This window comes from Pimephales promelas, chromosome 17, assembly GCF_988280905.1.
Source record: "Pimephales promelas chromosome 17, fPimPro1.hap1.1, whole genome shotgun sequence".
Lineage (NCBI taxonomy): Eukaryota > Metazoa > Chordata > Actinopteri > Cypriniformes > Leuciscidae > Pimephales > Pimephales promelas.
In genome coordinates, this window is record NC_142785.1 from 25,001,666 (window position 1) to 25,013,729 (window position 12,064).

At 36.7% G+C, this 12,064-nt stretch overlaps 1 protein-coding gene across 1 annotated transcript in view; it reads right to left on the reverse strand.

The window, feature by feature from the left end:
- grin2cb (glutamate receptor, ionotropic, N-methyl D-aspartate 2Cb) overlaps nucleotides 1-12,064 on the reverse strand; it is a 50,892-nt gene that overhangs the window by 13,808 nt on the left and 25,020 nt on the right. The window contains exons 5-9 of the mRNA XM_039665096.2: nucleotides 9,728-9,939; nucleotides 4,685-4,853; nucleotides 2,278-2,431; nucleotides 1,802-1,927; nucleotides 327-556 (exon numbers count right to left, since the gene is read on the reverse strand). Coding sequence (XP_039521030.2) covers nucleotides 327-556; nucleotides 1,802-1,927; nucleotides 2,278-2,431; nucleotides 4,685-4,853; nucleotides 9,728-9,939 — 891 coding nt within the window. The remainder of the gene's footprint in view (nucleotides 1-326; nucleotides 557-1,801; nucleotides 1,928-2,277; nucleotides 2,432-4,684; nucleotides 4,854-9,727; nucleotides 9,940-12,064) is intronic.

A 12,064-nucleotide genomic window follows, 5' to 3' on the forward strand; every position in this document is an offset into this window, starting at 1 on the left:
TACATGATTGTCAGTGAAATCAAAATTTTGTTGTAATGTTTTTCTTCATTCATTGACAGAAAAAATGTAAAAAATAAATAAAATAAAATAAAAAGCCTCTCCCCTGAAAAGAATAGTTGGCAGATCGTCACAGTATGATTTCAGGTTTTATTTTAAAATCTTTTTGAATGTTTAATATTCCAAATATACATATTGGGTGTGACAAGGCCTTTCATATCTCATTTTGTTTCTGCCATATATGCTCTTACACAAAGAAAAACACATCAAAAGGTATCCAAAAACAGCACTGTTGTCAATCAGCACATTTACAATTACATACAACATACCTTTTTGTCACTAAGTCCAGACACTGTGTCAATGTACTGCTCTTGGATCATGAAGGCAGCTAAATTGGCTGTGTAGCTGGCGAGGAAGATGACAGCAAAGAAAGCCCAAACCAGGACCATAATTTTGCTGGTTGTGCCTTTGGGGTTTTCAATAGGAACAGAGTTGTTGAAGACGATTCCCCATAGGAGCCAGACAGACTTTCCAATGGTGAAGGTTGGACCCCCAGGGGCTATAAAAGAGACCCATTTATAGCATGTATAAAATAAATAATCATTTAATTTTAATAATTTATTTAATTGTGTGATTATATTTATATTGTATAAATATAATAATGTTTGGGAAAAGTAATTTAAACAAAAGATACTTGTGCTGTTCTGTTAAACTTTCTATTCACCAAATAATTCTAAATAAATAAATAAAAATATCCATTTCGAAAAAAAATAAAAGAATTGCCAACACTAAAAACACGGGAACACTTTACAATAAGGTTCATTAGTTAGTTAACACGAACTAAGAATGAACAATACTTCAGCATTTATTAATGTTAGTTAATATTAATTTCAACATTTACTAATACATTATTAAAATCAAAGGTTGTATTTGTTAACATTAGCTAATGCACTGTGAACTAACATAAACAAACCATGAACAGCTTTATTTTTATTAACTACCATTAACAAAGATTAATAAACACTGTAACAAATGTATTGCTCATTGTTAGTTTGTGTTCGTTAATACATTAACTGATGCTAACTAATGAACCTTGTTGTAAAGTCTAATCAATAACACTACTAATAAGAAATGTTTTACACCAGATCAGCATATTAGAATGATTTCTGAAGGATCTGAAGGATCATGTGACACTGAAGACTGGAGCAGAAAATTCAGCTTTGCCTTTACAGGAATAAAGTACATTTTAAAAATATAATAAAATAGAAAAGTAATTTAAAAGTAATTTTTTAAAATATTTCACAATAGTGTTATTTTTACTGTAATTTTGATCAAATAAATGCAGGCAAGGGGGCATAAGAGACTTCATATATATATATATATATATATATATATATATATATATATATATATATATATATTAATTACTTAATTATTTCTATAAAACACATATATGCACATCATATATAACAGATGTTCTTTTGGCCATTTTGATTGAATTAGTCATAGATCAGTCTACATGGGCAAAGAAATTCTTTTCTAGTACCACCTTGACATTAGTTCTTAATGTGGTTCTTGTATCTCACACACAGCCACAGAAAAGCCAAGCAATCAATCAAAGTCAAATTAGCAAAGCGACAAACGTTAATTAAACCTCAGAAAAAATGACCTTTTACACTAGGAGACAAGTACACACCCTGTCAGCTCGGTTTATGTGGATTGATTAGGCTGCTTCCACAACTATTCTTCCTCTCCTAGCTTTGTGCCTGATTGAGAAAAGACTGTTTGAAAAACCAAGGCTGACCTTTGGCACTGACAAGGCTCCGGTTATACCCAACAGGGCTGAAGTACTCAAAGACGAACACGGTGACTGCCACAACAGTCAGGCACATTACGAACATCATAACCCACACGGCTGGACTGTAAGGCTCTGCAAGACAGAGAGAAAGACCAAAAATACAAAACTCAGCTGCTTATCTGATTAAGATCTTGCACATAACGCTGTTTTGTTTGTGATGCTGTGCAATTAGAAAAAATAAAGAACAAATTAAGCAGAGTCAAAATGCCTTTGTTTGTGTTCAGAGCTGGCGATTCAGTAGAAAATGTTTATTCTATCAAGGATTTATTCTAGATTTAATCCAACAAAGGCATAACATTTGAATCTAATCACATTCTAATCAAAATGCCACGGGTATGAAATATTTAACACCGCCTTTAAGCGTCTCTCATAAACCGTGTGAGTGTGTCCTTGAAGATGGATGGATAATGAAGACTCCTCACCCAGGAAGGCAGAAGGTGAGACTGTTCCATTGCTTCTGGCCACCATAACACTAATCCCGGTCTCCACAAATGGCACTGAAAAGTCAACAATCTCTGACCGCTCCTCATTGATGGTAAGAGAGCCAATTGCCATATCTGCACGCTTGTAGAAGACCTTGAACAAGGGGAAAGTGAGTGACTTTAGAGCAGTCATCAGAAACATAGCAAAACAATGGACCAACCCGTGCAATTTCAGGGTGGACATTTCAAATTGATGTTCTACACTCAATGAAGAACTTACTTCTATGCCATTAAGGAAGTCATTTTTATACAATATGCATTTGTAGCATGAATACAATCGTGACATACTGGCATGTTGGCATTGTCTTGTAACCTACACCTTTGCCAATTACAATTATAACCGCTCTACCTTGGCCTTGTGGGATAGCAAAGTGTCCATTGGATATGCACTTCATAATTTCAGTGTAAAGAGTATTTTTCACATCCTGCTTATTTATACTTACTTGCTTTTTGCATACTATCTCAGAAGTACACATATGTGGACATGGAGAATATCTTAGTACAACATTAAAGTCAAGTAAACGCAATGTACTGTTAGTCACAATATAATAATATAATATACTATAATATAATACAAAGGTTGGTCACACATTAAATTAGGATCAAATTCTCTATTAACTGACTTTTTCCTCAATAAACTCCTACTGCTTATTAGTAGTTAGTAAGGCAGTAGTTGTTAAGTTTAGGTATTGGCTAGGGTTAAGGGATGTAGAAAATGGTAATGCAGAATAAGGCATTAATATGTGCTTTATAAGTACTAATAAATCGCCATATGTTTAATCTAATATCCTAGTTATATGCATGTAAATAAGCAACTAGTTAATAGTGAGAATTGGACCCTAAATATAGTTACCAGTGGGTTAATACCCACTATAAACCTGACATAGTTTGAAAGCTTTTGTTATTATTAGCCTCTGGTTTCCAATTTCTTTAAAGGGTTAGTTCACCCAAAAATGAAAATTCTGTCAGTATTTACTCACCCTCATGTTGTTCCAACCCCATAAGACCTTCGTTCATCTTCGGAACACAAATTAAGATATTTAAGATATTAAGATCGCTCCTGCATACAGTCCATAGGCTTCTTGAGGGACTGGCTCTTGCTGTCCCCGAAAAGTCATTAAAAAAACAACAAAAATAACGACTTTATTTCAACTATTCACTTCCTTCTCCATGAGCCTGTAAGTCAGTTAACGTAGTTTGATTGCGTAGAGCTACGTCACACGTAGGCTCACTATTGGCCGACGCTGGTCATGTGTGTGTGATGCGTGTGACGTACAATAACAGAAGCTTACGCTATTAAACTAGTAACCTGACTCGCGCAGAGGGAGAAATAAACGAATAGTTGAAATAAAGTCGTTATTTTTGTTGTTGTTTTTTTGCGCACAAAGTGTTCTCGTCGTTTGATAAACTTAAGATTGAGCCCCTGTAGTCACTTGGACTATTTTAACGATGTCTTTAATGACTTTTCGAGGACAGCAAGAGCCAGTCCCTCAAGAAGCCTACGGACTGTATGCAGGAGCGATCTTATCTTAAATATCTTAATTTGTGTTCCGAAGATGAACGAAGGTCTTACGGGGTTGGAACAACATGAGGGTGAGTAAATACTGACAGAATTTTCATTTTTGGGTGAACTAACCCTTTAAGGAAGGGAAATGGACATGAACCACTAAGTCTCAATACACAACTTTGCAAATCGCTAACATCGCAAATCATTGTTGAGAGATTTGTTTTATACGTCACCTGCATTCAGGCTCATGAATAAAATTCCTTACATCACACTCATGTCAGCCCGTAATTTCTGTCTTGCTATTGTATAATAATAATTTCTCTCATGTAAGAAACTATTTCTCTCGCAGTGTGAAAAGCATTAAGCCTTGTATGTGGAGCGTGGGTTTGCTATCTTTAAACTCATCAACGTTTAAGCAGATGCAGGTGATGAAAACCGATGAAGTGATCAGCAGCTGTAGAAGACACTAAACCACCGGATTAAGTGACACTACACAGCAGGAGGTCACAGGATGGAATGTGTCGAGATCGCTTTTAAAGCCAGTTATGTTCCATGAATGCTCTTAATAACTTTAGCTGCAAAATTTGGTGGTTTAAGGAGATCTGTTAAATACTGAAAGAAAACAGGGTGTGAGTAATGTTTAGAAAAAACGTTTTGACACTGTCATAGGAAGCTGATTTATTTCTTGTATCACGCTGTAAGCTGTTTTATTTTTATATTCTCAGATGTTAATTTAGCTCATTTCCCATGTGCACTGAACTGTTGACATGTTTGAAGTGTGAGTGCGTTTATGTGAGAAAGAGAGAGAGATAGAGAGAGAGAAGATGTGCCATTTCATACCTCTCCAATCATCCCATTCCAGACGCCACGGACCATCTTGCCATGTTTTCCATTGGTGACCAGATAAAGGTCATATGAAAACTTGATTGTTCGTGAGAGCTTCTTTAGGATGTCTATGCAGAAGCCTTTGCAGCAGAGTTTGGTGTAAGGCTCAGTGTGACCGGTTATACTGCACAAAAAAAATATAAAAAATCATGATAATTATATATTAAACATTTAGAACAATTTTTCATCTTTCTTTAAAAACAAGTAATAGTTCACCCCAAAAAGAAACATTATTCCAAGCAACTTGTGTGCTACATTGCAAGCATTCATAAGCCAAAAGATAGCTTAATGTGTGAATTTGTGTCAAAAATTGTGGTCATATAGACCACTTTTATGTTATTATTAGGGTGCTTTTGTGTCCTATTTGAAGCTTGAATGCTTTTAGTCTATGTTTGCATGGAAAACAGACATCAAAATATCTGCAGAAGAAGATCATATAGGTTTAAATAATGATAGACTTTATTTTGGGTTAACTAAATGTCCCCATTTAGGAAGGAACCATTTAAAAAGGTTATGATTCATATATTCCCATTGAACATTTGGTGGAGAGGATCAAAGCGCATGGTTCTAGGGCAAAACATATGGTGTGACACACATCTGAAAGAAAGATTACCGACAGAAAGACTAATTAATCATATAGCTGGAATAATATAGACATGGGTATGGAGAGAGGAAATGGTATGTGTTGCCATAAAAGATTATGAAGAAGACTTCATATGCAGAGGTAAAATGAAATCAACAGTAGTGGCCAAAACTGATTGTAATGTTTAGTTTTGGGTTTTTTTCTAAACCCAAACCCATCTAAAAAAGTAAGTGCCACCTTAGATTTTAGGTTTAGTCAACTCAAATTTCCAAGTTGTAACTTCACATTTCAAGTTGCCCAAACTTAAAATTTAAAGGCAGTACAAACACTTTACTTTTTTCAGCTGAAACAACATTTTTGCTTGTGTTCATAATTTCTTTGAATGACAGCTCGGTTAAAAATCATGTCCGAACAATTTGGCATGTTTTAATTATCACAAAAAAAAAAAAAATTATAATTAAAACATTACACCAAGCACAAAATTGTTACCAAATTCTTTATATTATTTGAATGAAATTTTTCCTAGGCCAGACATCACTTTTGGCCACTAATGTACAGTATAGTACATCTGAGGGCTTTTCCTTCTTATTGACCTGAAAACAACAATAAATAGCCTACATAATAATGTTTACTCTTATCAATAATAACCACATATAAGTAGAAAAATACAGGCTCAAAAAGCAAATAAACACTGCTTTCTTCAACAAACTGCTGCGATTTAAAAACCCATAGCCCAGAATCTATAGAAACGTAATGCTTGGTTGTAAGCATTCACAATAAAATGTTTGGAAAAAAAGCAATGGCCTCCATTAACTGTTAGATGCTGGAGGCACTGAGCAGAGAAACTCTGAGAGCAATAATGATACATCACCTCTAACCTCCCCCAGACCTCCTGCGTAATGAGCTGTACGGGGAGTGGACTTGGGGCGGAGGGCTGGCAATGCTGGGTGTGTGGCACTGGCAGCAACCATAACAAAGAAAGACAAATGAAGTGTTTGGAAAGATGAGAGTCTCCTCTGCAAGTGATCTGGACATAACATAAACAAGTCTGTCTCTTTTCTAGCCTGTCTCACCACCTGCAAACGGCGCTGGCAGTTTAGGTTAAGTGGGCTGTGAATTAAGGATGAGATGTTTAATAAGTCAAACAAACATACACACACACATACACAAAGCACAAGGGCCAGAGGGACAAAGTGCATCAGTTTCCTGGTATAATGGACACAGACACACTTGCATCCTAGGGAGTGTCAATCAATTATTTCTCCTTTAAACAAAAGATATGGATCTTTGTTATCACTGCATACAGTCAGTTATTGTGAAACAGCTGTTTGAGAGATGTACAGTGGCTTGACCTATCTATTGTAGAAATGTGTGCAGCACATCGATTTGGTTGTGGTAGACTAATGCATTTCATATCCAAACACAGTGCCAAAATAGTGCCACAGTCTGCTGACCTTGATATACATGGCATCATAAATGCCAGTAACCGCTGGTGCTGCTGAACTTTAAAAAGAGAATACCATATAGGGGAGACCTAGATCACACTACACTACCAAGTTTGGGTTCTGTAATTTTTTGTAATTTTTTTGGTAGAAGTCTCCTATGCTCATATGAGTCTGGTAACTCATATGTTGGTTACCACTTACCAGACAGTCTACTTCCATACTATTTTTTTGGCTACCGTCAACTGTCTAGTAACCAACATTCTTCAAAATATCTTCGTTTGTGTTCAACAAAAGAAATATTAGCTTCAGTGTCTGGGACAGCTGGGGGGTGAGTAAATGATGACAAACATTTTTAATTTTGTGTGAACTATCCATTTAAAGGCGCAATATGTAAGAATTTTCAGTTGTCAGTTTCCAACAATAACAAAGGAGGAGGTTGATGACGCAGTGATGAGCTGAATGATGGGACTTGCTGTCAAGCTGATGGATCTAATGTTTATGGATGAGTGCAAACATTCATGTTTTTTAACATTACAGCGGTATGAAGCAGGTCGCGATTGTTAAACAGACCGACATCCCTCGGATATAAAGGAATAAGGACATTTAATTCTATCGAACTTCCCGCAAGTGCTAACTCACTAAAGTCAGTTAACTTGTGAGGTAACACAGCGCTGCTTCACTTGGTCTAATGTTACACTATCTAACTAAACAGCATTTAAATGTGTGTTGAAAGTTACAAGGTTATTCTACGTGTTAGTTTGTTTGCTATACGAAACTAGCAGTGAGCTAGATAAACATTAGAATAACATACTGACCATTTTCGAACATTTCATCATGTTGAGCTAATGTTATATAACATTGATTTGTTTTATGTACATTTTGCTCACCTGTCAAGAGACTTGAGAAGCTCTGTCAAGTCCAAGTTAGTCGCGGACGAGGAGCTCTCGGCATCTCAAAAACTGATATTGATCCTCATTTTAGTTCTTGTTTGTCCCTAAGTCTGTTTGCCATGGTCTATGTTTGAAAGAAACAAGCTTTAACGCTAAACTTTACGCACTACACAGTTGTCCATGTCTGTTGCCATGGTTACGTCATGGCTATGGCAGTATGAACGGAAACCAAGGATAGCGCGGATATTGCGTCATTGACGGGCGACATTTTTAAAATGTGAATTTCTCTGAAATAAAAAAAAATCTTTGGAGACTTTTGGGATATTGTAAGTACACAACTGCAGGAACTATATCACATTGTGTAAGGGATTTGTGGATATTTTATTACAAAAATTATTACATATTGTACCTTTAAGGAGGGAATTATCATATTATTTAACGGTTTGAAACCAATATACAAAGCCAGTGCTAGAGAAAATGTGTGTTTGCGTAAGTGAACTTTTCACTCAAAACCTTTCTTTGTGACAACAAACCCCATTCTTGATATCCTAACTTTAAATCCCGAATAATAGTTTTCCCGTTTGTATAAATGACTGATTTGCATATGTAAAACAAATTGGTAGAAAAGAATTGGGAATCATTGTATAATAAATCCATAAATTCACTCAAACATAAAAAAATGCCAATTGTTACCTCAGGTCCAATTAAAAGCAGTTGTCATACTTTTCAGAACTTTCTGAACATTGATGCCAATTAGCATGAAGGTCTGTGATGAGCCCAGAGCAGAACGCCACCATTACAGTTATTGATCATTGTTTCTCCTTCAGCCATCACACGCTTCCCATGGGGTGATTACTCTGCTTTATGATTTATTTACACTCTCTCCCCTCAGCATGAAGCCATAATGAGCCTGTCATCTCTCTCTCTCTCTGGGCATGACACACTCCAGTCCTCACTCCGCAAGTGTTACCTCCAGAGCTGCACAATTCATGGAATCTGCTTTCATTTACCTGGAGGAACCAACTTTTGGAATTACACCATTTTATTGTTCATGTCTAAGAATTCCATCCATAGAGGAAAGCAAATTACAGTGATCAAGGAGTCACAGATTTTAAATAGCAAGTTTATGCCTAGGGCAAGGACTGTTGAGGGATTAATTGCTGGAATGAGCAAAACAATTCCTAATAATAGGTCTTCAGTCCAATGAGCTTCTGTTTAAATCATTAAGCCCTCTGGTAAATCAAGATAAGAATTGGTGGGATTCAATGAGAGCACTAAAACTTAATAGCTGAGTTTGGGAGCCTCCAAGGTGCTTAAGTTGGTTCTCATTTCCATTTTAAGATAGACTACTTTTTGTCATTTTGTGGGTGAACTATCCCTTAAAAATAAATAATACTTCAGTAAGGTTCAGTAATTAGCTGCATTTTAAACTCTCTACAAGCTTGCAGATGCAACATCCCAATAAAGTGTGTAATAGGCTTGCTGGACTGTAACAAGTTGCATATGCTAAGTGACTCTCGTGGCACATTGCTAAATGGGGATGTTTGCCAGTTTTGTGTAGGCGTTATTAGACTTATTTTTAATTAGCAGTCTGGGTTTTGTTTTTCAGCTCTGCTATCTAATATCAGAAAAAATGGCTAATATTATACAAAACAGTAGGCAGAATGTTGTGATTATAGTCTTAATATTAAATGTTAGACGTTTCCACCTAAAATTTAGTAAAACTCTTTCTCGGTTTCAAATGTTCTTGTTTGTGTAATGACTCATTCAATAAAGTGAAAAGGTTGCTGCTGCTTATTTTATAATTATTAATGGGTACCTATTATCCCTGTACTAGGTACAATCCATCCAGTGAACACTCTTTATTGCTCCCCTTAATAAGAGACAATTCATTCTAAAGATCAATGTAATCAAATAGTACATTTGCAATGTGCAGCAGAGAGAGCATAATGTAATGTGGAGACTGGGTTCTTTATGAAATTTTCTAGATATTGGTCTCATAAACAACCCCATTTGATGAATACCTTCATAAACAACAGCCACAGATGTTGACCTTTTGAAGTCACATTCACAGGTGTACCTTTCAGTCCGGTTGGACTGCCGACGACACGGCACAGTGTTGCGCACACAAGTGCCTGTGGCAGGATCAACACTCTCCACGACGACGAAAGGCCTCTCCTCCAGGGTGGCCACGGTCAGGTGGCGGTTGTCAGATACGGGCTCCAGGAAGCTCCCATAACGGGGCCATACAGGGTAACGCATTTGCAGAATCCCTCCCTCATAGTTTCCTACCTGAGGGTTTCAGAAGAGGTTTAAATGTGGATTAAACCTTACGAATGGCAAACAAACCAAAGGTTAAAACAAATATAGCTGTTTTATGAAGCTATCCCTCACATAAATCCTTTTGCATTTTTAGATTTTCAGTATCCATAAAACCTGACATAAAAGGTTAAAAAAAATCATATTTGATGCATTTTCGGTATGATATAGGATAATAAAGAGCTCATACTTGAGGAGTCAAGTCAAATACACTCTAAAAAATGCTGGGTTGTTTTAACCCAAGTTTGGGTAAAATATGGACAAACCCAGCCATTGGGTTAAAAATGTAATTGAAAAATGTAACCCAATGGCTGGGTTTGTCCATATTTTACCCAAAATTGGGTTAAAACAACCCAGCATTTTTTAAAAGTGTATATTTATATAGCGCTTTTCACAATATTGTATCAAAGCTGCTTCACAGAATAAATCAAGGAGAGAGAAAAAAACACCTACATTTTATTCAGAGGCCCAAACTGAACAAAAATATTGCATTTGCTGATATTCATATGGCCAAAATGTAAGAACAATTGTTAATCTTCAAATATAACTAACAATATAAAATATATTCTTATGGTTATTTCACAGCGAAAAGACACACGTGCCACAACCTGAAGGTAGACACTTTTAGAATCATAAAATGATGATGGAATGAGACAATGTTTGTAATTTCTGGTTTAATTTTATCCATGGGGGTTCCATCACCTTGTATCATTGTCTTTGGATAGGTAAAACCACACAAGCAAACGTTCGACAGATGTGATAAAGGAAAATGTTCCAAAGTGCAATTCATGGTGTCTTCCTCATGGGTATGTTGTATTTATCATTCGCTGTTCAATACAATGCATTATTCCTTTGTCACATCATCAGCATGATGCATAATCAAATAAATACCCCACAGCTCTCTTATGTTATTCTCTTTTATTGCTCTTATTTTTTTTTTGGGGGGGGGGGGTGGGTGGACGGGGGGGGGGGGGGGGTTCCACTCAACTTAAAATGAATTTGTAATAATGGTTAGAATTTATACTACTCCAGTAATGAAGGTGTTGCACAAAGCCGTAAATCTCCCAGGGCTCAGAGGCTCATGGGGAATCTTTACAGAGCTGTTTGTAGACTGTGGAAAAGCCCTATTATCCAGAGAGAGCTCAACCCACTGGTCCAGCTCAGCTTAAAAGAGACTATGGAGAGTCTAACTCAGGGCTGCCTCTACTAAAATTTTCCAAGAATCAATGCGTCACACCCAAATACCAAGGGAGGAGATGTACGAACCTGCTGTCCGTCTCTGTGACCCTGTTTTAAAGTTACATGAGAGAAGAACATACACTCCTCTATCTAAAAAGCTGCAGTCATTACCTGGGGTTATTACCTGACTGCTTCTTGAATGTGTGACCCCTGTCCCCTCCTGGAACAGATTTTGAGCAAGCAGCCATTTTATTTGCAGCATATTTTTTAAAGAAAAATGTAAACGAGCTAAAGAAGGATGCACTGTTGCATATCCTTTTAAGGCAAAAGACAGGAAAGCTCAAGAAAGTGTTGCCACTAATTGTGCAGCAGCTGTTTGACAGCCTTTCCCAAATGCAGCCGAGGCTTTTCAGCTTGGGAATTGTAATCCATGTTTGGTTATGGTATTAGCTGTGAGGGGAAGTGAGCGTGATAAGCCTCGGCAACAGGGATTTATAGAAGAATCATTCATAAACTTCAGCAGAACAAATAGATTCAATCTCTAGACTCCAGGTGTGGATAACATGACAGCCTGGTGTGGCACATCACATCTGATCATTAGCAATGACGACAAGAGAACATTTTATTTGCACATTAAACCAGGGCTGTGTCGTGGAAATTGTTCTATTGTTCCAAGCCCAGAAGTTATTTCTGTCTATACCTGTTTTAGTGAGCACTTTCAGACCAGCAACTGAAATAGGCTGTGTAGTGAAAGTGAGAGGTATAGTAATTCAGCAGACTAAAATGGCTGTAATAACAGGGTATTCTATTCTCGTTCTGAGGCACAAACCAGATTTCGGTCGGAGTAGATATCTGTTATTTGGAATAGCCTCTTTCGTTTTACAGCTGCCTAGCATGGATTGTTTAACTGAGATTAACC